The 26148-nt window shown below is 39.4% G+C and overlaps 2 protein-coding genes and 1 long non-coding RNA gene across 11 annotated transcripts in view; 2 read left to right on the top strand and 1 right to left on the bottom strand.

Moving 5' to 3' along the window:
- The window catches only part of cfap74 (cilia and flagella associated protein 74), an 80653-nt gene extending 67175 nt beyond the window's left edge, over nucleotides 1-13478 (top strand). For 8 of the 9 annotated variants that reach the window (XM_047362174.1, XM_047362167.1, XM_047362206.1 and 5 more), the window contains 13 exons: nucleotides 205-339; nucleotides 4590-4714; nucleotides 4965-5099; nucleotides 5296-5405; nucleotides 5656-5711; nucleotides 8443-8562; nucleotides 8720-8875; nucleotides 9625-9763; nucleotides 10169-10323; nucleotides 10537-10669; nucleotides 11797-11924; nucleotides 12093-12227; nucleotides 13038-13478. In XM_047362174.1, coding sequence (XP_047218130.1) covers nucleotides 205-339; nucleotides 4590-4714; nucleotides 4965-5099; nucleotides 5296-5405; nucleotides 5656-5711; nucleotides 8443-8562; nucleotides 8720-8875; nucleotides 9625-9763; nucleotides 10169-10323; nucleotides 10537-10669; nucleotides 11797-11924; nucleotides 12093-12227; nucleotides 13038-13142 — 1632 coding nt within the window. In that variant the 3' untranslated portion in view covers nucleotides 13143-13478. The remainder of the gene's footprint in view (nucleotides 1-204; nucleotides 340-4589; nucleotides 4715-4964; nucleotides 5100-5295; nucleotides 5406-5655; nucleotides 5712-8442; nucleotides 8563-8719; nucleotides 8876-9624; nucleotides 9764-10168; nucleotides 10324-10536; nucleotides 10670-11796; nucleotides 11925-12092; nucleotides 12228-13037) is intronic. The other variant, XM_047362190.1, reaches the window with a different exon arrangement.
- A 138-nt stretch (nucleotides 13479-13616) lies between these two features.
- LOC124866446 lies at nucleotides 13617-19017 on the bottom strand. The gene is made up of 3 exons (XR_007037816.1): nucleotides 18895-19017; nucleotides 17666-17898; nucleotides 13617-14990 (listed from the first exon to the last, which is right to left on the bottom strand). It is a non-coding gene; the product is annotated as an uncharacterized LOC124866446 (long non-coding RNA).
- Nucleotides 19018-19021: 4 nt separating this feature from the next.
- The window catches only part of LOC124866426 (guanine nucleotide-binding protein G(I)/G(S)/G(T) subunit beta-1), a 44292-nt gene continuing 37165 nt past the window's right edge, over nucleotides 19022-26148 (top strand). Inside the window, exon 1 of the mRNA XM_047362212.1 lies at nucleotides 19022-19375. The gene's annotated coding sequence lies outside the window, so the exon portion shown is untranslated. The remainder of the gene's footprint in view (nucleotides 19376-26148) is intronic.

Here is a 26148-nt window from a genome sequence, read left to right as displayed (position 1 = left end):
ATACATTACAGTTTTTGGTTAATGTGGAAAAATTCTTTAGTAGGCTTAAAACAACCAGTTTGCATTAGTTTTTGTTACTGTTTATGAGCAAAGACACAATGGCAACAATGTAGTGTAATATAAAATATAAAAGTTAGTCAATCAAAACTCACCATTCCCACAAACAGCTCAAATCTAATCATACCACAATCTCCTGTGTTCCAGAGATGCCTAGTTCAGGTGATGTTCAGGCCCAGACTTTTGGATCACGAGATCAAAGAAGAGGCCCTTCGTCAGATACATTGTGCCAAGTTGATCAGTGAGAAGGAGCAGGAGATAAACAGACCCACTGAACAAGAGGTACAACCGGACACCCACCAACCCACCTTATTTGCCTCTTGCTATCTTCACACATGTAAAATGTGCCCACCTCTCCAGCAGCATGCTGTTTATAGGTCATATTGCTACATATACAGAGATAAGCTATTAAGATCTAATACAGAGTTTGCTGAAATCTGCTCTGATATATACATATACAGGTCCTTCTCAAAATATTAGCATATTGTGATAAAGTTCATTATTTTTCATAATGTCATGATGAAAATTTAACATTCATATATTTTAGATTCATTGCACACTAACTGAAATATTTCAGGTCTTTTATTGTCTTAATACGGATGATTTTGGCATACAGCTCATGAAAACCCAAAATTCCTATCTCACAAAATTAGCATATCATTAAAAGGGTCTCTAAACGAGCTATGAACCTAATCATCTGAATCAACGAGTTAACTCTAAACACCTGCAAAAGATTCCTGAGGCCTTTAAAACTCCCAGCCTGATTCATCACTCAAAACCCCAATCATGGGTAAGACTGCCGACCTGACTGCTGTCCAGAAGGCCACTATTGACACCCTCAAGCAAGAGGGTAAGACACAGAAAGACATTTCTGAACGAATAGGCTGTTCCCAGAGTGCTGTATCAAGGCACCTCAGTGGGAAGTCTGTGGGAAGGAAAAAGTGTGGCAGAAAACGCTGCACAACGAGAAGAGGTGACCGGACCCTGAGGAAGATTGTGGAGAAGGGCCGATTCCAGACCTTGGGGGACCTGCGGAAGCAGTGGACTGAGTCTGGAGTAGAAACATCCAGAGCCACCGTGCACAGGCGTGTGCAGGAAATGGGCTACAGGTGCCGCATTCCCCAGGTCAAGCCACTTTTGAACCAGAAACAGCGGCAGAAGCGCCTGACCTGGGCTACAGAGAAGCAGCACTGGACCGTTGCTCAGTGGTCCAAAGTACTTTTTTCGGATGAAAGCAAATTCTGCATGTCATTCGGAAATCAAGGTGCCAGAGTCTGGAGGAAGACTGGGGAAAAGGAAATGCCAAAATGCCAGAAGTCCAGTGTCAAGTACCCACAGTCAGTGATGGTCTGGGGTGCCGTGTCAGCTGCTGGTGTTGGTCCACTGTGTTTTATCAAGGGCAGGGTCAATGCAGCTAGCTATCAGGAGATTTCGAAGCACTTCATGCTTCCATCTGCTGAAAAGCTTTATGGAGATGAAGATTTCATTTTTCAGCACAACCTGGCACCTGCTCACAGTGCCAAAACCACTGGTAAATGGTTTACTGACCATGGTATCACTGTGCTCAATTGGCCTGCCAACTCTCCTGACCTGAACCCCATAGAGAATCTGTGGGATATTGTGAAGAGAACGTTGAGAGACTCAAGACCCAACACTCTGGATGAGCTAAAGGCCGCTATCGAAGCATCCTGGGCCTCCATAAGACCTCAGCAGTGCCACAGGCTGATTGCCTCCATGTCACGCCGCATTGAAGCAGTCATTTCTGCAAAAGGATTCCCGACCAAGTATTGAGTGCATAACTGTACATGATTATTTTGAAGGTTGACGTTTTTTGTATTAAAAACACTTTTCTTTTATTGGTCGGATGAAATATGCTAATTTTGTGAGATAGGAATTTTGGGTTTTCATGAGCTGTATGCCAAAATCATCCGTATTAAGACAACAAAAGACCTGAAATATTTCAGTTAGTGTGCAATGAATCTAAAATATATGAATGTTAAATTTTCATCATGACATTATGGAAAATAATGAACTTAATCACAATATGCTAATATTTTGAGAAGGACCTGTATACACTGCTAAAAAAAATAAAGGGAGCACTCAAATAACACATCCTAGATCTGAATGAATGAAATATTCTCATTGAATACTTTGTTCTGTACAAAGTTGAATGTGCTGACAACAAAATCACACAAAAATCAATGGAAATAAATTTATTATCCAATGGAGGCCTGGATTTGGAGTCAGATACTAAATTAAAGTGGAAAAACACACTACAGGCTGATCAAACTTTGATGTAATGTCCTTAAAACAAGTCAAAATGAGGCTCAGTATTGTGTGTGGCCTCCACATGCCTGTATGACCTCCCTACAACGCCTGGACATGCTCCTGATGAGACGGTGGATGGTCTCCTGAGAGATCTCCTCCCAGACCTGGACTAAAGCATCCGCCAACTCCTGGACAGTCTGTGGTGCAACGTGACGTTGGTGGATGGAGCGAGACATGATGTCCCTAATGTGCTCAATCGGATTCAGGTCTGGGGAACGGGCGGGCCAGTCCATAGCTTCAATGTCTTTATCTTGCTGGAACTGCTGACACACTCCAGCCACATGAGGTCTAGCATTGTCCTGCATTAGGAGGAACCCAGGGCCAACCGCACCAGCATATGGTCTCACAAGGGGTCTGAGGATCTCATCTCGGTACCTAATGGCAGTCAGGCTACCTCTGGCGAGCACATGGAGGACCATGCGGCCCTCCAAAGAAATGCCACCCCAACACCATTACTGACCCACTGCCAAACCAGTCATGCTGAAGGATGTTGCAGGCAGCAGATCGCTCTCCATGGTGTCTCCAGACTCTGTCACGTCTGTCACATGTGCTCAGTGTGAACCTGCTTTCATCTGTGAAGAGCACAGGGTACCAGTGGTGAATTTGCCAATCCTGGTGTTCTCTGGCAAATGCCAGGCGTCCTGCACGTTGTTAGGCTGTGAGCACAACCCCCATTTGTGGACGTTGGGCCCTCATACCATCCTCATGGAGTCGGTTTCTAATCGTTTGTGCAGACACATGCACATTTGTGGCCTGCTGGAGGTCATTTTGCAGGGCTCTGGCAGTGCTCCTCCTGTTCCTCCTTGCACAAAGGCGGAGGTAGCGGTCCTGCTGCTGGGTTGTTGCCCTCCTACGGCCTCCTCCACGTCTCCTGGTGTACTGGCCTGTGTCCTGGTAGCGCCTCCAGGCTCTGGACACTACGCTGACAGACACAGCAAACCTTCTTGCCACAGCTCGCATTGACGTGCCATCCTGGATGAGCTGCACTACCTGAGCCACTTGTGTGGATTGTAGAGTCCGTCTCATGCTACCACGAGTGTGAAAGCACCACCAACATTCAAAAGTGACCAAAACATCAGCCAGAAAGCATAGTTACTGAGAAGTGGTCTGTGGTCCCCACCTGCAGAACCACTCCTTTATTGAGTGTGTCTTGCTAATCGCCAAAGATTTCCCCCTGTTGTCTTTTCCATTTGAACAACATGTGAAATTGATTGTCAATCAGTGTTGCTTCCTAGGTGGACAGTTTGATTTCACAGAAGTTTGATTTACTTGGAGTTTTATTGTGTTGTTGGCATAAAGTGTTCCCTTTATTTTTTTGAGCTGTGTATATACTGTATATATATATATATAGATATATAACCGACTGGATGTCGTAGATTCAGGCAGTTTTTTAAAATGTTTCAAAGATGAGCAAAATGCTTAGTAGATGCTGGTGAAAACCGGCTACATCTCATATGTTTATCAACTAGAATTTACCCTTAAGAACTGAAATAAAAATTTAAGAAATGTAACTATTCCCTCTGGCTGATTGGGTAACCCACTGTCCCATTGTCAGACTTTGTTGCATTAATTTAAACAAAATAAATTCCAAAATAAAGAGAAAAACAACAAAAAACTAAGTTGAAGACAAAAAGAAAAACAGATTGATAAAACTAGCTGAAATATATTTAGAAAAACATTAGTTAATGTCTCCCAGAAGTGAAGGATCATGGAAATACTTTGTGTTGTTTTGCAGAATTCTCACCCCCAGTTCTTTACTCCTACTGAAAGTTATACATTGATCATAATAGTTTTTGCTAAACAGTTCTCAGGAAAACTGTTAAAATTATACCCGGCCCTCATAGCACTCTTTTAACCTGTTTTCATTCCTAGCTAACTCCTGTTAGCCTAAACTGTGTTGTAAAGTTTGACAAAGTGATTGCTTTTAACTGGGTTCCACCTTAATGCATTGATGCTGCTCACATTCTGACGGGCCCTTAATCATCTCCATTCAGTGATCATTTATCTCTGTCTGTAGTTGGAAGTAATGCAGGTAGATCAGTGTGGTTATACAACCTAAACGAACTGCCTGCTGCTTCTGTCGTGGATGGTTTCATTAAACTATCAAAACATAGTTAGTGGCGACCTCCTCTGAACTGTCTCTGCATCACGTCAGCAGAGCCTTTCTGCGGTCCTTACCTTACATCTTTGTTGTGTGATTCAAGATGAAGAACAACATTCCCCCTGAACCCAACAAAGGGAAGAGGCCACTTGGCAATGCAAAGAACAGCAAGGTGTCTGAAAACCCAAATACAAACAAATTACCAGATCCAGTTGACATAAAGCCTGGGTAAGTTTGCTTCCCAAAAGATTTTTTTTTATCTTAAACAAATATTCAGTAGCCACATAAAGGAATACTACGACAAAAGAGAATAATTATTTTGGGACAAAAATCAATTGTCTCATCTAAACGACTTTTTATCTTTGACAGTTAATGAGAAGAAATATCTAGCAGAAATCTGAGACCCACTGATACTGAAAGTCATTCTTTTGGGTTAGAAAGGTTTCTTTATTTGTATAATAATAGTTTCCTTTTAAAGGTCAGAGTTGTACGGGAAGGCCAGAGCCTTTTTGCTCAAATCCTTTACCCGGAGCTACAGAGAGTACACCGTTCCCTGCTTTGTGTCAGACGGAGACCCCACAGAGACAGACTCACAAGTCCAGCTGGCATGGAGGTAATACAACTGTAAGCCTTCATAGATCAGACGGTTTGTGAATCAGTAAGTGAAAAAGCGCTTTGAAAAAAACAAAACTTTTTTGCGGATAAACTGTTTCATTTCATAAAGAGGTAGAAAATGCAATTTTTGAGAAGAACGTTTGCATGTTAAACTTCTAATAAACATTCATCCACGCTTGTCTTGATCTTCTTAGTCCCACAAACACGCTCTACCTGAAGCTGGAATGTCCTGCTGTACAGCCCCCTCTGCTGGTGACGTCCAGCAATGGCAATAACATCTTAGACTTCAACCAAGTTTTTGTGGGTGAGACATACCGTCTCTCACTGGATGGATGGATGGATGGATGGATGGATGGATGGATGGATGGATGGATGGATGGATGGATGGATGGATGGATGGATGGATGGATGGATGGATGGATGGATGGATGGATGGATGGATGGATGGATGGATGGATGGATGGATGGATGGATGGATGGATGGATGGATGGACATTTATCTGCTGTTTCTTTATACTTACACACTGTGTTGTGTTTTTGGGCTTCATTTGTAGGAAACAAAGTGATTAAAAGGTTCACAGTTCAGAACATTTCAATGGAGCCTTTGGATGTATCCTTTCTCCAGATAATATAATAAAAATTTTTAAGTCAGATTTTGAAAAATGCATTATGCTGATAAGCAAATATTTTTTAAATAAAAAGTATTCCAGGTTGTAGCTAACATGTTTTTACCATTGCATTTTGCTTTGCACTTTGTGACCAGATTCTTAGCACTTCAGTGACTTTCAGTTTTTCTGCTTCTGCACTTGAAAGTTTCTCTTAAGAAAACAGTTTGAGTATGAACTGTAGATTATTTAGAGTAAATGGACACCTTCTTTCAAGGTAAAACATGCAAACTTGTAAAGTCTGAAGCATAGTAAATTTCATTTGACGGGGATGAAAACTGGCTGGTCAATATGTCCATGTTTAGAACATCACGGTGTGTTTTATCGTGTCCTCCTGTCACATTGGTCTTTACCATTTACTCCATACTAACACAGAACTCCAAAAGTTAACAACATACAGGTCCTTCTCAAAATATTAGCATATTGTGATAAAGTTCATTATTTTCCATAATGTCATGATGAAAATTTAACATTCATATATTTTAGATTCATTGCACACTAACTGAAATATTTCAGGTCTTTTATTGTCTTAATACGGATGATTTTGGCATACAGCTCATGAAAACCCAAAATTCCTATCTCACAAAACTAGCATATTTCATCCGACCAATAAAAGAAAAGTGTTTTTAATACAAAAAACGTCAACCTTCAAATAATCATGTACAGTTATGCACTCAATACTTGGTCGGGAATCCTTTTGCAGAAATGACTGCTTCAATGCGGCGTGGCATGGAGGCAATCAGCCTGTGGCACTGCTGAGGTCTTATGGAGGCCCAGGATGCTTCGATAGCTGCCTTTAGCTCATCCAAAGTGTTGGGTCTTGAGTCTCTCAACGTTCTCTTCACAATATCCCACAGATTCTCTATGGGGTTCAGGTCAGGAGAGTTGGCAGGCCAATTGAGCTCAGTGATACCATGGTCAGTAAACCATTTACCAGTGGTTTTGGCACTGTGAGCAGGTGCCAGGTCGTGCTGAAAAATGAAATCTTCATCTCCATAAAGCTTTTCAGCAGATGGAAGCATGAAGTGCTCCAAAATCTCCTGATAGCTAGCTGCATTGACCCTGCCCTTGATAAAACACAGTGGACCAACACCAGCAGCTGACACGGCACCCCAGACCATCACTGACTGTGGGTACTTGACACTGGACTTCTGGCATTTTGGCATTTCCTTCTCCCCAGTCTTCCTCCAGACTCTGGCACCTTGATTTCCGAATGACATGCAGAATTTGCTTTCATCCGAAAAAAGTACTTTGGACCACAGAGCAACAGTCCAGTGCTGCTTCTCTGTAGCCCAGGTCAGGTGCTTCTGCCGCTGTTTCTGGTTCAAAAGTGGCTTGACCTGGGGAATGCGGCACCTGTAGCCCATTTCCTGCACACGCCTGTGCACGGTGGCTCTGGATGTTTCTACTCCAGACTCAGTCCACTGCTTCCGCAGGTCCCCCAAGGTCTGGAATCGGCCCTTCTCCACAATCTTCCTCAGGGTCCGGTCACCTCTTCTCGTTGTGCAGCGTTTTCTGCCACACTTTTTCCTTCCCACAGACTTCCCACTGAGGTGCCTTGATACAGCACTCTGGGAACAGCTTATTCGTTCAGAAATTTCTTTCTGTGTCTTACTCTCTTGCTTGAGGGTGTCAATAGTGGCCTTCTGGACAGCAGTCAGGTCGGCAGTCTTACCCATGATTGGGGTTTTGAGTGATGAACCAGGCTGGGAGTTTTAAAGGCCTCAGGAATCTTTTGCAGGTGTTTAGAGTTAACTCGTTGATTCAGATGATTAGGTTCATAGCTCGTTTAGAGACCCTTTTAATGATATGCTAATTTTGTGAGATAGGAATTTTGGGTTTTCATGAGCTGTATGCCAAAATCATCCGTATTAAGACAATAAAAGACCTGAAATATTTCAGTTAGTGTGCAATGAATCTAAAATATATGAATGTTAAATTTTCATCATGACATTATGAAAAATAATGAACTTTATCACAATATGCTAATATTTTGAGAAGGACCTGTATATGGTAGAAATGTGATGAAAACTCAGATATCAGCCAATATACTACAACCACTGGCAGATAAAGTGGCTAAACTTCCTAAAAGGAGAGGTTTCACTGTGAACACCTGCACCTGACACCCCAGCAAAGCAAAGGGACCTGCAGAAATCGGTGAGGAGTTGCTTCACAAATTTAAAAAAAAAGTATTCAATGAGTTTTTCTGGTCCCAAAACTACTCAAAAATGGTTTTGATAGGATCAAGCAGTATCTCTGGGGAGCTGGTCCAATCCACAGAGGCACTTCCCAGGAATCAACAGAGCCCAAAGGAAGCATTGCTTTACCAGAAATCCCAGCATGCTAAGAGGTGTTCTGCATCATTTTCATAATTTATGAGAGCAATTATTTCTGCAATACAGGACCTTCTGGAGACATGGCCAGTGATCATAATGTCATGGCTGATCTACACATTAGCTCAAAATGTTACCATATGTCAAATGCTGCAAAGAACATCAGTGCAGACTATAAGGAGTGTAAATTCTCAAAATAAGTCCTGACAGATGTTAGAGCTCCAGACACACAGATCCTGCCCTGTTCTCTTTTCACAAGAGGTTTTGATGTCCATAATTCAGACATAAAAATACTTATTGCTACCGTGAATCATAGCATTTTTTTTCTTTGACCATTTGCAAGCTGAGGTTATCATTGTTGGACATACATGGTCCCTTTTCCCTGGTCAATGCTATGAGAGGCGTGGGTCCTGGAGAAAAACACACTTTGGTACTAGCTTTCAGCCCAACCTTGGAAAGAAAGGTGAGTTAACAGTTTAAAATACTAATTACCCTGTTGTTTTCTTTGATGTAGTGAAATTTAGGAATTTGATTTAGAAGAATAAATCTTCTACTTAAAAACCACATTTCATTCTAATTTGCAGTTGTACATTACCCACCCTGCCTTTAATTTTCCACAGTACTGTGAAAAACTCGAGGTGCAAACCCCTAAAATGGTTTTGGAAATCACTCTTCAAGGGGAGGGTGTACTTCCTGTTGTCACTTTATCTCCCACTGGAGATCTCGTGGACTTTGGCTATGTGTTGGAGAAGGAGATCACCTCACAACATGTGCAGGTGAGACATCAGTGACAGTAGTACAGGAAGCAGTGCACAATACAAGTCACAACGTTTTAGTTTGGAGTTTTTTTTTATTTTGTTTAAATATATGTATATGTATATATATATATATATATATATATATATATATATATATATATATATATATATATATATATATATATATAGTTGTAGCCATTGTTGAATATAGGAAAGACAAGTAAGCATGCTATAAAGGCGAGGTAGAGGTGTATTGATCTTCATAAATCAGGAAACTGGGAAGTATGATAAAAGGTAAAAGAAATCCCCCACTGCTGCTGTTTCCAGTGTTGGTGAATAATCCGAGGCTTTTTCAAGACTTAATATACTCTGTACCAGCAGAACGGACAACAGACAGAAACAAACTGAACCTTCTCTAAAGGGCAGGTCTAGAAACAAACCTAAGAACATTCAGTATTTATATGCAGATGTTAAGGTTTTGAGCTGGATGTGACAATATGAATTGGTTGTGGTGAACGAAAGCACAACATCGAGGGGAAAAGAAAAATCAAAGAACCTAGCATCCTCTATTGGTTGAGAGGGTGTTAAGATGGCCTTAAAACTAAGACATCCATAACTAAGGTTGCTATTTGGCAACAGACATATCACTGATTGGAGACTATAGAAATATTTTAAGAAAGACCAACTAATCATATCAAATTTGTCAATGTGGTGCTTTTGAGTTGGTGCTGGTATCAGTCTTTAACTCTGTTTTTTTCCTCATACAGTTGCAGAACAGTTCAGTGGTAGCAGTGGATTACAGAGTGTTGCTGGCCAGTCAGTCACTTCCCAGTCCTCAGCATGGAGCTGACAGGGTAGCCCTGCTGCTGGATGGATACAGAGGCTCTCAGATCCACCCAGCTGTGGGTAAGAAGTGAAAAATGGTTGGTCATGTAGCCTGACAACTTTAAGAGGTTCATTTTCAGGAGTAAAGACCAACCCCACTTGTCTTTTGATCATTTTGTCTATTGCTACAATGTCAGATGCACAGATGTGACTGATTAAAGGGGGGTGGAGGGTAGAAAATAAAATAAGTTTCTATGTTTGAACATCTCTAATTCACAAGTAAAGGATTCAGGGTGTGAATTATCATAGTCATTCAAACTTGAGAGATTTTGAAGCCACGTTTGACCTCACAGTGCTGTCTGTTGTGTTCATTTTCTGGCCATCTAATTATAATAAAAATGTTGATAATTTTTCTATCATAAATTTGATTGCCTGCTGCTGCCGTAGCAGGTATAGAAGTCACTGAAAACTCTTCGTCCTGTTCAGGAACCCAGAACTACAGTGGGTTAAGTGTCTTCAGTGTGACGCCAGTAGAGGGCAGCATTGATCCTGGACAGAAACAAAACATCACCATCACTTTTCAACCTGACCATCCATCTGTCTGCTACTCAGACAAACTCACCATAGAGCTTATAAATAAGGTCAGCAGAACTGCACATTCGCAGACATAAAAATACAGATTTGTAGATTACACCTTTTCTCAGACTGTCCTTCCCTTTAAAAACAAGACAAAAAGGTTATATGACCTGAAAATCTTTCTACTGCTTAGATGATAAAAATCATAACTCAAGTATCTTTACTAAACTTTGATCGTCATGTTACAACTTTAACTATGTGCCTTTTCTTCTTTACAGAGTAAAGTCTGTGTGATGGATCTGAGGGGTGTAGCTTCTTCACATAACATGTATCTGTATGGAGGAGATCCTTTAACAGTGCCCATCGAATCTCTTCTCCCTTCCCTCATCATCCCTCATCCCAAGCTCACAGGTATCAAAGCCTCAGACTGTATCTCTTTCTGAGGCCCACTACATGTGGTCTGATGAAAGTCATGTTTCTTTAGAGAGGAAATTTGTAGGCAAATATTAGAAATATGATTGATATCTGCCAGACACAGTCTATGATTCATCAATAAAAAAGGATAAAATTGGTCCATGCCAGGACGTTTTCTATGCCCGTCATAGGAAGCTGAGAGAAACTGTGACACCTTAGAGTGCCTTGCATATGTATTCATACCCCTTGAACTTTTTCACGTTTTTGGATTTTACAACCACAGTCTTTAATGGGATTTTATTAGACCTTTTTGTGACCAACATAAATTATGGCATAAATAGAAAATGTACAGAAAATTATGTATGGTTTTTAATTTTTTACTAATAAAAATAACATCATATTTTCAAATCCAGAGCAACCAGTTGGTTTCAGAAGTCATCTAATTAGTAAATAATCCACCTGTGTGTAATTCAATCACATTGTTTAATTTCTAATCACAGTGCATTTGAATGGACAAGCTAGAGAATAGAGAGCAATAGTCAAAGAAGCAGCAAAGATGCCAATAGTAACTGTGGAGGAGCTGCAGAGACCAACAGCTCAGGTGGAATAATCTGTTGGCAGAACAATCTGTTATTGGACAGCTTTGGCCTTATGAAAAACTGTTGATAGAAAGCCACTAGAAGTCCTGTTTGTACAAACCACGTAGGAGACAGAGCAGACATGTGGAAGAAGACAGTCTAGTAAATTAAGAGCTAAATTGCACTCAGTAGCATACATGCAAAAACACTATGACTATGTGTGGCAGAAAGCTAACACTGCACATCACGCTGAAGACGCCATACCCACGATGAAACATGGTGACGGCATAAAGCCGGGGTGATAGAGTTCGGCAGAAGGGACAGAGAAGCTGGTCATTCACTACTTTGTGTTGTTCTGCCACTTAAAATATCAGTGAAATACTTTGAGATTTGTGGTTATAACGTGACAAAATGTGAAAAGGTCCAAGGTACAGTAAGTGAACTTAGTGATCTCACAGAATCGCCTTGGTTGTGTTGAAAGAAGGGTAAAGTGACATAAAATTTGTAACTAAAACGCTGAAGCTGTAAACCTCCTTCCACTAACAGAGGCGGAGGAGAACCGAAGTGTCCATGCACTGGTTACTTTGCAGGCCAGCTGCAAAGCAGGCGTCATCAGGCCTGCTGTCAGGGAACTGCAGGTGGGCTGCATCCGCTCCCCACACACCAGTAAGAAGGTACCTGGATGTTACCAGAACACTCCGGAGACAACTTACAGTTGTTATGTTGCATCAGCTGCAAGGGACAAGCATTCATCAAACATGACATTCAGTGCCTTTATTGTGCAATGACAAATTAGACAGTTAACAGTGGTCTTCCTAAGCAAACTGTTTGTGTTTCTCCAGTGCGGTGAGTTTTATTGGGATGATGTGGCAACTCTGCAGCAGCAGGGTTTTCAATTGGAACCTGTTAAAGGCACCGTGGAGGCAGGACACAGACGTTCTGTCACCATCACGTGGACACCCCAAAGTGGACACAAGGTGAGGTACAGATAAATGTATGTACTGGTATGAACATGACTAAACATTTCAACAGGAAAGGTATACAATAATATTCACAAAAAATATATGACCATTCTTTGGCAGTCTTTCATACAAATTTTTATTCAACACTAAAGAAAAATAAGATATTTTTTCCCAATTGTGCCTCATTTGTCCTGCTTAAACTTGAAGGGCTGCTAATCAGTTCCCAGTAAAAGCTTCTGTGAAAAACCGAACAGCATGTAAAAATCCTTTACTACAGCAGATCAAGAAAATAAATATCTGCTCACATCAAAATATGAAGTCACTTTCATGAGGTTTTCTCAGAAAACTCAGTGAATTCTTTGGATGGTTGTAAAAACACAACAGAAGACTGACCCTGAACTACTCATTGTGCTGGTTTAAACTGGCACCATGTGTACATGATTTATAAGGCTTTATTAAAAAGAAACCAGTATCACAGACAAGCATCAAAGGGCAAAAATACAACCATAATTAAAGTTTCTGACCAGTAGTGTAATTAATTGCACTTATCATCCTTATCATGATAAACTGTCATTACTGACAACAGTATTCACACACTAAGGTGGGCAAAACAGATAATTTTGTATGTTGAATTTTAGTACATTTACATGTTTCTTTACATTATTATCAGCACAATAAAACTGACTAAACTAACTAACTAAATGATCAGCAGTGTATGAACATTATAAGTATAATCAATTCCTGCATGTAAATTACAGTATATAGGGAATTTCAACTCTGGATCAAAGTTTCTTGAATTTATTTAGTATCTGTTTAATTTTTCAGCCCTTTGAGGTCATCCAGGTGTGTGCCCCCCTCACTGTAAAGAGTGATGAGATCATCATTTACAGAGTGACATTGATGGCTGTGGTCTCATCCACTGCTGATTGACCAATACAGGACATGGACGCTGATCAGTGGGAAGTCTGGAAAAACCTTGTTTCACTACTGTTCACTGATTTTTATTAACTCAACCTTATTACTGAAAATATTGTGGCACCTAAGTTCAGTAAAATGTACTTTTACTTTGAAGCAGTTACTTTTTTTTTTTGCTCTTTGTGATTTTATTCGTGACAGAAAAAATGTTACCTCTTTTGGAGCTTTAAAAAAACAGATGGTGCACAAATGTAGCAATTTTTGATTTTCAAAAAAAAACCAGAAGTACTGTAAGGAATTGCTGTTGTCACAAAAGTGCTACTGTATAAAAACTGAACCATAAGAACTGAACAGTGTGTCCAGAAAAGAGAACAATGTGTATAATGTCAATTCAGCTACTTGGGTTTAAAAAACTGCCAACGTGAAAAGGGTAAAAGCAAGACTGTATAACTATACCTCTCTTTTTTTAGCCATAAACATGTACAAGAGGAAAGAATCTGAGTGGTGAGTGAACACCTTGAAATATGCAAATGATTTCCCAGCAGAATAATAGTTCACAAACCAAAAGATTGACAGCAAAGCGTAAAACATCTTGACAATTTCCTTAACGCAGTTCCTAATAAAAAAGTGAATTCTATAATGTAAAAAAAAATTGTCAATGTTTTGTTAGTGAACTGTGGAACTGATTTTCACCACTAGGGGGAGCGTGTAGTACCAAACGAACACCTCTGATATAGCCAAAACAAATTTTGTGCAAATATCACCAATTATATTTTTTACTTGCAGTAATTCAATCTTTAATTAAGGAAAAAGAAAATGTTTTGCCTTGAGTCCAATTTTTCTAAAAAAGTCATTGATTTATGTTGTTATGTTGTTTATTTCTGGCTATAGGATTATGGCATGTAAAACCAAAGTTTTATATTAAACATAAATAGTTTTAATACTACTTGCATACATAGAAACTTTCGAGAAAACCTTATACAAAAGCGTGGGCAACATATAGGCTATACTGAAACATTAGCAGTTGTGTTAGCTTCAGGCTGCTTTTTAAAATGTTTTTTAGCTTTTTCTGTGAGTGGTGATGGACCTCCTCAAATGTAACTAAATGTACAGTAGCATGATATTGTGTATGCTACATTTTGGAAAATCAAAAACCGCATATTCCACAATTATTGAAGACCATTGTATATATGTGCAAAATGGACGAGTAAAGATTCCTTGTTGTGGTTGAAAGATATCTAGAGATATATGATTCACAATCTCGTCGTAAAGGAAATGGCCAAAAAGATAATGGCATGGCGACTGATTTTTCATGAGATCACCTATTCTGGTGAGAAATGTAGTTCTAGTTCAATTGAGGAAATACAGAAGGAATGCTTATCAACTATTTTCAAATTGTTTTAAAAGATGTAAGGAACATTTTATGGTACAATTGTTATTTGTGTTTCTTATGGCACTTCAGCAGGATGCGTCCAATATGTGTTAAGGGCGTAATTTGATGTTTGTTAGAAGGAATGATGCTTTGCTTTCCCCCGTAAGAGAACTGCAGCAACGAATGACACCAAGTCTCTATGTCTTTTGCTTATATCTTTGCAATGAAGGCCAGGAATTTGTTGAGGGACTAAAAGAAATAGCATTTATATTTGGAGGCAGAAAATTGTATTTCTAACATTTAAATTTGATGTTGTTTTTTTTTCTCTTTAACTTTTCAGATATTTGTACTTACATTCCAGTTTTTTTAATTGTCCGAATGCTGTAAAGCATTCAGGATTGCTCCATCCAATCTCCCATCAACTCTGGCCAGCTTTCTTGTTCGGACCCAGCATGGACTGTGCTCAGCGTGATGTATGCAAGATGTTTTGCCTGTAGACCAGAAGAGGCTTTTTGATATGGGGCATATGGGCAGATGCCCAGGGCGGCATTGTAAACCAACAGGCACAAGCGCCAGATAAAAATATATAACGTATGTGACAGTTGCACCCTGAACATATTTTCTGATGTTTTATACATGTGCGGTCAATGGGGATGTGGCGCCTCCATGTATTGAGTAGGCACCCCCTGCTTTCTGCGTAGAATAGGAAGAAAAGGTTTATGTAGGACTGCACTGCATTATCCCCACCCCTTAATCTCAGATAATTTCCTATATTTAAGTGGTTGCAGGGCAGCAATAGAAATGGCTCACACAGGGCATCATTCATGCAAAAACCCTTCACTGGCTGTGTCCCCTATGACTGTGGCAAACAGGACCTGCTATAGTTTTCTTTCATCAAGGGCTTTCTTCTTGGCACTCTTTCATAATGGACAGGTTTATGAAGTACATCACTAATAGTAATCCTGTCGACAGACTCTCCCACCTCAGGTTAGGATCTCTGCAGCTCCTCCAGTTACCATGATCCTCTTGGCTGCTTCTATGTTTAATGCGCTCCTTGCCCAGTCGGTTTAGGTGGACAGCAATGTCGTGGTCTGCAGTTGTCATACTCTTTCCATTTATAGATGGTGGAATGAACAGAGCTATGTAAGAACTCCTAAGTTTTGGATATTGTTTTATATCCTAACCATGCTTTAAATTTCTCCCTTACCTGTCTGCTGTGCTTCTTGGTCTTCAAGATGCTATTTGTTCTCCTAATGTTTTGTAACAATCATCCTGAGCTCTTCACAGGACAGCTATATTTACACTGAAGTTAAATACACACTATTTTCTAATTAGTTGACTTCATATGTCTGCGCTAGATTTTATTAAGGGGTATCAGAGTATAGATGGCTGATTATAAATGCACACCACACTTTTTTTAAGTTTGACTTGTACAGAATAATATAATATAAGAATAATACAAGATCAGGTTACAAGTGCACATTTTTTACCTTATCTTTGTTTTTTATTTGATTTCCAAATGATATGCTACTAAACGTTCTGTCTTGCTTGTTATGCACTAACACAAATATTTGAGTCATTTCAGAAAATTATTTCCCTTATCTATTACTTTGGAAGGTCTATTGAAAGTATTGCTGTATTCTAACAACCACGTCAGCGGATTGTTTGGAAACACAGTTTAATGCAATCTGTGACTGAATAAATATTCGTAGGGAGTATAAGAATTGTCATTTACTGTTATATGGATATGTTTTTTTTTTTTATATTTCTCTCCATTGTTATGAAGTCTCCAGTTGGCCTAGCAGCATCTTTAACCCAGAATGTCCTAGATCCTCACTTACGAACCCACAAAGCGTATTCAACTTGTTTAGCTAGGCCCTGAACATCTGAACAGCAGATGTCACTAATGCCTTGTAATGGACCAATAGGAACTGACCTCTGTCTGAAATACATGCAGTAAGCATTTATCGGAGATTGTAGGAGATTATAATAAATCAGATTACTGTATCCTAACCTGCCTATAAAAAGCAAGGTCATTAAGAGCTTAGCCTCGTGTAATGTCACTCGTTTTATTAAATCTATTAGATTATACGAGACGATATTTGTGTTGCTGTTTTGCCTCTTTTTTTAATCTGATTTCTCCCTTGATCTCTTACTAATACGTTAAGATAGTGCTACTTACACTCCACACTCAGACTAACTAGGATATTTATGTGTCTCTGTAGATCCGAATGTGAACAGAAATGTCTAAAAGCACAGACAAAGGAAAAAGTAGATTTTTCCTAAACAAAACCCAGATTTTACATGTAAGATGATTCCAGAATTTAATTATCTGCAACAAGGCCATGAAAAATTCTGCCACATTAACCTGCCTAGCTTATATTGTCTATTACCAATGAAAACAAGCAGCCTGTTTCACCTGATGAGGATTGTCATAGTAACACAGTTTAAAACTATGTGTGTGGTAACTGAACTAGAGATTAATGTAATGTTTGATACACTCACATGAAGATGTGAAAAGTTTTTTTGGTTTTTTTTTCCCACATCATCAGTCTGAAAGGAGATAAATTAGATGTCTCCCATGGGGTTTTAAAGCTCTGCTGAGGAACCTTCACAACACATGTATGCAAACAGGCAAGAGGTGTATCCAGGGACAACTAAATCTTAGCAGCATTAATCTGGGCAGTCCCAGTAGAAACCCACATTCAAAACATCACCTGTCTCTCGTCAACATTCCTTTATTTTTTTTATTATTTTTTTTTGTATGATCTTAAAATCTGGCTATGTTATACATCACTGCACTTAGACACATCATTAAGCAATGCTACTCCTTTATATACACCCACAAGGATGAATATATTTCCTTTTGGGGGGTTTATTTCCTTTATACAAGTGTATGTGCTAACCCTTATAGTGCTCACTTACTTTTCTTGGAGGTATGCTTAGATGTGGCTAAATAATGTTTTGATGGTTTCTATATGAGAAAAGCCAACTTTTCTGCAAAATAATATTTTTACAAATAATTAGAATTTTCCCTTTTTTATTATATATATATATATATATATATATATATATATATATATATATATATATATAGTTACATCACAGGTATAAGTGCAAGAAGGCAGAGTTAGCAGTAACATTCAGGAGCATTTTTCTTACAAACCAAGGCTGTTGCTGCTGCTGCTGCTTTCGTCCCCCATCGGACCGAACCCAAAGCACACTTTGTTGCCTCGGAGGACCACAAAGTGTTCCACGTCTCCAAGTAACGCCTTAACCCAACGAGCATTAACTCCTCCTCTGAGCATGCTGCCTGGAGGACCGGTGATAATGATTAAGTCCTCTCTGTGTTTCAGTGATGCTCCACCCACAGGACATGAATCTCCAGGGATTACTTATCTAAAAAGCACAGAGATGTCAGTCTGTAAAATGTGACACATGTAATGTTAGGAAATCACAATTCATAGGCACATTTATACACACAAATAACAGCTTATTCTGAGAGTGTGAATAAAACACATTGCTCAAAATAACATAAATCAGTGGGAATGGATTGTCATAAGTAACTCAGTGCTTTACTTTTCTAAACTCTCTGAAAGACTCTTCTGGCTGAAAGCATTTGTGTGGGGGAAAACTGGTCCGTCTGCTTTGAATTTCAAATGAAACAGCGCTGTTACCTCTGAGGTAACAGTTCAGCGTACCGACATTTTCATATCACAAATTAAAAGCAACTTTTTGTCACGCACTCAGTTCAGTAAGATTCTTGTGTGAAATGTACATGGATCAAAACCAACAAAGGATTTGTTTTACATGAAGAAAATATACGTTTTGTAATTCAAAACGGAATCTGACAGAAAATATGTGTGGTCACCCTGAAGAGGGTTATGGACAATAGATTTTCCAGTCTGATATGTTTTGAGTTTTTTTTTGCACGGTAGTGTGGGCAAATACTGACTCTTTAACTCCTCCCAAAGAAGACTGAATAATGTAATTAAATTAAAATAAGTATTTCAGTCTTAGATTAGGGATGTACATATGTATACAAAATGTTTTTAAATGATTGATAATTCATTTTTACGCCACTTTACCAGAGGTAACGATTTATCAATCTTGAAAACCCCTAATAAAAATTAGCTCTTTTTTTTCTAGCTGTGATGCAGTTATGCTATCGATAACGATAAGTTAGTTGGATAATGAAGTGTTTTTTGGGGGGGTTTTCTGGCCAAAACCAAATGTGGAACTTCTTCATTGAAAACCAATGTTTAAACTTGCTTCCGTGTGAATTGGTTGCCTAACCTTGTTAATGCTGAATTTAAATTCGTATTCATAACACTTTTATTGGATGAATGTAAGATTTTTGCAGGTAAATGTAATTTTTAGGTGTTTCCTTTTTACCGAAGATGGCAGTATTTGCTGATCTGTCGAAGTGGTCGCCGACCCTTCGCCGTGCGTTGTGACGCTGCTGTTAACGTGGGGTTTCCCAGAGCTGAATGCAGGGTTACCGCGCCCATCTCTGCTGTTTGATGGCCGGAGGAAGAAGCGACTGAGATCCTGGCGTGAAGGAAGAAACAGAAGGGACGACGACGGTTGGGAAAGACAAGAAGGGACATTTGCTTTAAGTTGGAATTTGCGTCGAAACGTTGGAAAGAATAAACAGCACTTTGGCTCGTCTGTCTGGGTGAAAACCGCCTCGTTTCTGCGCCTCTGTGCCGGTGTGTCTCCCCTTCAGCGGGTTTAAAAACTGGGTTCGGGGAGTGCCGCTCCTCGGTGGCTAAACTTGATCAATCTGAGCGCCTGGGCTGAGAGAGGAGAGACAACATTTAACTGTTTCCAGTCAATGTGATACAAACCAACGGATACCTTCAAGTGAAAGAGGGTAAGGATGTGTATTGATAAGTATATTTGCGCTTCAGGAAATGCATTAACTGTCTGCAGTTGGCTAGCTTTTCAAGCAGGGAAACTGAACAAGGGTTAAACTTGGTTCTGCGGCTCCTCCGTTAAGTTAGCTGCCGTTAGCATGTCGCTGGCTAGTTATTGGTGCCAAGACTGTGGGTGGGGGTCAATGAAAGATAAACTTAACTCATTACCTCAACGTCAGCGCTAATTAGCCGGAGCTTTTTAAAACATAAAATGAACTAACTATACTGTCTGGTGGATAGGAAGGCTAATGGAGTTTTGTTGGCATTAATTGCCAGGATATGTGTGGTACTTGGATTAGCTTAGCACCCCTCCAACGTCCGTGTATCTCCCCTCTCTTATAGCTGCCTCCGCTGTGCTAAATCAGCTTCGCTGAAATGGATCATCTACCAGAATACTCTTTAATTCCCTGCTATAATCAAGAGATTGTACTTTTCTGAGTTATCACCAACATTTTAGAGTTGTTTGATTGCTCTCAAATTGTAACATTTTCCCCACAGATCCTCAGCGAATACCACCTTGTGAGCTAACGCTTTAAGTTCTCATAGAATATTACTGCAAGCGGCATTTGCGATGTGAAAAATGGCTAATTCACTAGATTGCATAACTAACAAACACTAGGAGAGTTTGGATTCACTTTCACTCGCATAGGGCTTTCACAGCATCATGGATTGACAACGAAGGAAGTCTAAAAATGGCTACTTCGCCAGCAGTATCACTGCCGCCCCCACTATTCTGTATCCCGTCCTTTGCAAGTCGCACTGGTCAGAAAATACGTCTGTATGGTTTGGTAGTTGATCTCAGTGTGTGTGTGTGTGTGTGTGTGTAAATATATAAAGCGAAAACGGCGACCAAAAAGCGATTAATGTATCCTTATAGAAAAATAACAATGTTTCCGTTCATTTAAAAATATTTCTTGTTAAAATTAAATCAGGAGTGCCTGTATTTCCAGCCATGGACGCATTCAGATGGACTAGTTGATCTCACGGTATTTACTTCGTTGAATCGAAACTAAACTCATCGTGGATTATGACTTCTCTGTGTCACAGATTTATATTCGCACTCGTCATCCAGTTGTTTACTTGATTGTTTGGAAGCAAAATAATTAGTTAACCGATGCTTTCGTTTTATGCTGAACGTGTCTAAACAGCTACAAATGAAAACCATCGCTGTTCTGACCTGTAAGAGTCGATAGCCATTTTACTTTTGTGTTCCGAGCAGTTTTCTGTTTGTCAACGTACTATTCGGCCGTGATCTGAACTTCTTCTTTTAATGATTTGAAAACAGGATTCTCTAATTGGATTTTGACAATCTGTTTATCTTGATCACGGGTCTGTTGCAGGTCAGGTTGTTAGCAGCTACAGTAATCATGCCCCGTTGGGCCGCGCAGCTCCATGTCGTTTTAAGACCTAGCCCTGAGAATGGGCACCACGATGTAGCAGGGAGTCGTTTAGATGTCTCAGACGTTGATATGAGGGTTTTAGGTCGAACAAACGGCACCGAAGGTTTAACTTCAGAGTTAGGTGTTTCGAAAGTGGGCTTCGAGTTGTCACAGGAAGCCACGCTGAGCGCCGAGGGAAAATGCACTGAGCTTGACGCTTTCACCAAGTTATTTACCGGTGACCGGATCCATCCAAAGAATCTCTCTTGGCTACAGTGGATTACCAGTTGTTTAGGAAATGGTTAGTTTCCCAAAAGAGTTAGTCGCATTTACTGGTTCACAAAGATGAATTCATTTTGCCAGTGTGCCCCCTCCCTCCGCCTCCTCGAATGAATGGGTTCCTGTATTCAGGGCCCAAGCAGCTGCAATGAACAAGATGGCGTTCAAAGCCTTTTTCATCACCGCTTTTTCTCAGACAGAGAGAGGCAGCTGCCGAGCAGCGGATGGATTCAGGCTTGGCGTGCTTCATGCTTCTGATGCTTCCTTATTAGACAAACGTTCAGAACGTTTTTGATTTTTTTTTATTTTTTTATTTATTTATTTTTGCTGCTTTATAACATGGGGGATGAAGGGTGTTGCACATCTTGGCTGAATAAGAATTTAAAGAAAACGTGTAGCTACAATATTTATTAGTCCCTGATTAGAAATATGTGTGAGGAATTTGATCGGTTGTTCTGTGACTATAGCGTGAATTTTAAGGGGCTGAAAATAGTCAAACCACTAAAATAAACTTGCGAAGTTTTGCTTTCAAGGAAAATGTTTCACCCAACTTCCCTTTCTTGGCTCTAAATCACTAAATATGGCATCTGTTCAGCAAATGTTAAATTTACTTACTTCTGGCTCTATCTTAAACCCCCAATTATACTCTGTCTCATTGAGGAAAGAGTTGTACTGCTAGCTGTATTATTACAATGGTTTTTATTAGGCCAACTAACAATTATTTTGCTAGTTGATTAATATGTCGACTATTTTTTCCATTAATCCATTAATAATCAGATAACAAAATGTGCCCAATAGGGGACCTTTTTAAATTTAATTTAATTTTTGTTTACAGAATTTGAACCAGGTGAATCTAAAACTCTGCCAATTGAGTTCTGGATAGAGCAAATTTACAAAGAAAGAGTTTTTCATATTTAAATCAAATGTACATATTTTCTGTTCAATTGTGGCCTAATTGCTGCTCTGAGTGGGTTATTCTTTCAGCAAATGACATGTTTTAGAGTCTATATTCTCCAGTTAACAATTATTCAATTACTAAATTAGTTGGCAATTTTTTCAATAATGGATTAATCTGAGTAATTTTTTAGCCCTAGTTTTTATTGTTGTATGTAGGTTATATTTATATGTTGTTCTTAAAAAAACATTTAGGTGTAGAACCTGCTGTAAATGCTTGGTCTGTTCAGTTCAAAGTGGCTTGTGTGACCTGATTGTAACCTACAGTTCAAACACTAAACACATCTGGTCAGTCTGCTGAGTTTAAGCTCTGTTTTGTTTTTTTGTTTTTTCAGGGGTGTGGTGGTTGTTGAATGAATGTGTCAGTAATATAATCTGTTTACCATTCATAGAAAGAAAAAAAAACTTGCCTTTTGGTATAAGTGTCACAGGATTATGACAATAACCAGAATAGACAACCTTTTTTACATTACAGTAAGGATTGTCAACGATTTCAATGATTTTATTTATTTTTAATCTCCAGATCTCCAGGATGTTAAGGGGATTACATTCTTAGTTTTTGACTCTTTCCCATCAGGATTATGTAACTTTGTTCTGCAATAGTGCTGATTTGTTTTCTTTCTCGCTTACATGGTCATCATTGTGATGTACGTCTACTGTTAAAAAGACTTTCCACCATCAAGTGCCTAAAAATGTAAACATATAAATTAATTCACACACATGTAGGTTTTTACCTACCTGTAGCCATCTTCACACTGTATTAATAGTGAAAATAGCTTAATGTACTCAAGGTAAGTTTTAAAGCATATGTACCCATTTAAACCCACTTTCCAACCTCCTCCACAGAGGAGCAATTTTTATATATGTGCATTAAATATGTTCTTTCTTAGATATTAGAGGTATACTTTCTTAATGGTCTCCATATCCTGAAGCTTCATTCTCTCATTCCTAAATTGGTCACTTTGCATAGTTTTTTTCCATTCTATCTTTAGCTGTGCAGGAAAAAGATAGAGTACATGTGTTATATTTGCCCGTTATGAAATTAGATATCAAATCAATGGAAGCGTCACACTGAGATTCTCATTTAAAAGCTGGCTCTCAGTCCATGTGTTAATTTTATTTCAGGGCTATAATAAGTAAACTGATAAAAAAAACACAATGCCCCAAACACGTTTCATGCCTCTTTAAAGCGGCTTTTACTTGTTCCTTAAAAGAGAAGAACCTTTAAATCATCTCATACCTGATATGACCCAACAGTCTTTTCCATTCTGCGCTATTTAAAGTAAGACTACTATGCCCTCCAAGATCTACTTAACGATGAAGTTTTCTGTAAAATAGCATTTTACATTTTTTGTTTTTGTTGAGTTTTTGTTGGTAATTGTTGTGCTCATCGACCAAGCTACCTACTAGTGCTGGGCGATATGGAAAAAACCACAATATAGACTATTTTATATCACAATAGCTATATATATCACAATATACCACGATTTTTCAGTTATTCTCTGAAATATATGACACAATAATATCATTGCTTACTTTTTTCCAACTTTATTTTAAAGTGACATTTAACTGAACTGTCACAAATGAGAAAAATAAATTTTAGTGCAGCAATATATGTTTATCAAATGACAACAGATGAGGTAGAGGTAGAGATGCAGTAGCCTTCACATTTTTTTTCCAAATCATGCAGGTATTTTTTTAATTGAATTGTCGAAAAAAACTCAATTTTTAAAATTTTTTAAAGTGTACTAACGTTTGAAGCTTCTGATCAGGAAACCATACATTTTTGCACAGAACTAGTTATGAATAAATTATTTTTAAGTTTCTGAAATCTGTAACCTTGTAGTGCATAAATTGCAAACAATACTAGCAATATAAAGGTTCAAAAATAAATATCAGGGTTAAACATAACTCTGTATCAACCGTCAAAAGTACAAACGTAAAAGGCTACTTTGTAGAACTAGAAATATTGTTTTGTTAAATTTACAGGTTGAGTGCAAGAAAGACAAGTTGGTCAACTGTATTTGGCTTAAGACATGACCTCTTACATGTGACGATGTTCCCACTCACACTGAAGGCCCGTTCAGATGAAGAACTAGTAGCGGGAATGCACAAGTATTTCTTGGCGAGCCTAGCCACCAATGGGAAGTTCAACTCATGCTGCTTCCACCATTCCAAAGGGTCGCTCTCCGAGTCAGGCCCAGGTGCCTGAAGATACATGGAGAGCTCCAGTTCAGTGGATGCTCTGCTTGGCTGAGAGTGGGTGGTGTCTTGACCTGCTGCTAGCGCCTTTTTGGAGTAGCTATCCAAACTCTTCTTTGTTTTCTTTGTTGGACAAGGAGGCGCTGGATCATCTTCAGCAGCTGGTGGAAATGGAGGCAGTTGCTGTTTCTGCACTTTCTAGTGTGGGTGCCACCATATCCACCAGCTCTGCTGCAGCTTTCATCTTTATGAACTCCACCCTCTCTTCATTCATGTAGGCTGTCTTAAACCGTGGGTCAACAAATGTCGCCATGTCTAGAAGGTTGTTGGTGGTATGGTCATCATACTTTTAATTTAGGTACTTGAGGATACCCTCTTTGATTGCTTTTGTGAGCTCTGTGTCCCCATCCTTCTGGCTGAGGATTTCGTTGTTTAAGAGGTGCAGTACTGGTTTCAGAAAAGATACAGTGACGTACTTCTCCCCCGACAGAGCATCAATAAACTCGAACAGTGGACCCAGTGCCTTGTTCGTGGACTCTAGCACCACCATGTCTTGCCAGGTTGGCACAAGATTTCTTGCCTAAGTCAAATAGCAAAGTAGATGGGTTTCTTTCATCAGAAGGTGAATCTAGGGCTGCAAACATAATCAGAATCCACAATGAAAACAATCAGTGTGTAATGTCCAGTGTCCATGTCTCACCTTGTCTGCAAGGAGGACCTGCGACAGAGCTTTCTTCTGCTCCAGGAACCTCTCAATCATCTGCTGCTGTGAACCCCACCTTATGGGGGTTTCAGTGATGAGCTTATGGGGAGGCAAGCCCAGCACCGCTTGAGCCTTGGCCAAGTCGCGTTTTCTCATCCATGAGTTGGAGAAGGCACTCGCCACCCTTTTACAGACTCCAACTGCACGGTCCAGAGCCTGCTTTGTAGATGCTGGTGTGAGAGCTTTCAGAGCGTTCTCTGTTTAGATTAAATATAAAATGAAAAAGTATGTAATGTAATCACATATGTTGATAGCAATTTTAATTTTATCATGTATATCTTAAACAATTTATGGATTATTTTATAATTAAATTTATGATAATACAACTAGATGTGAGGGCAGCTAGTATCACAATTTAGTCTTTGTCATAACAGGTAGTTATAAAATGAAAGGAGAGTATAAATTGTTCAGTGATAATGTCTTGTATGTAGGCTGATCATACATAACACGGGATAACCAAACAAATTACAATTCACTAATATTTTTGTTGTTAGTATAATATCCTCATTGCAATATTACACAAGGCCATTTTAAGATTGGTTTATACATACCAATAGCTAGCTGTAGACGGTGACCAAAGCATTGTAGCCGTTCCCACTCATTCAGTTGCATTGCAGGGATGTTGGTGGCATTATCCGTGGTGACACAAACTAGGTGGCATTCTTGCAGTCCCCATGACTCCAGTGTATCTCTCAGACCTACAGGGGTTGGACAATGAAACTGAAACACCTGGTTTTAGACCACAATAATTTATTAGTATGGTGTAGGGCCTCCTTTTGTGGCCAATACAGCGTCAATTCGTCTTGGGAATGACATATACAAGTCCTGCACAGTGGTCAGAGAGATTTTGAGCCATTCTTCTTGCAGTATAGTGGCCAGGTCACTACGTGATACTGGTGGAGGAAAACGTTTCCTGACTCGCTCCTCCAAAACACCCCAAAGTGGCTCAATAATATTTAGATCTGGTGACTGTGCAGGCCATGGGAGATGTTCAACTTCACTTTCATGTTCATCAAACCAATCTTTCACCAGTCTTGCTGTGTGTATTGGTGCATTGTCCTCCTGATACACGGTACCGCCTTCAGGATACACTGTTTGAACCATTGGATGCACATGGTCCTCAAGAATGGTTCGGTAGTCCTTGGCAGTGACA

This window comes from Girardinichthys multiradiatus, chromosome 1 (assembly GCF_021462225.1).
Source record: "Girardinichthys multiradiatus isolate DD_20200921_A chromosome 1, DD_fGirMul_XY1, whole genome shotgun sequence".
Lineage (NCBI taxonomy): Eukaryota > Metazoa > Chordata > Actinopteri > Cyprinodontiformes > Goodeidae > Girardinichthys > Girardinichthys multiradiatus.
The sequence above is the reverse complement of the archived record's forward strand: the minus strand, read 5'-3'. Positions and strand labels throughout refer to the sequence as shown.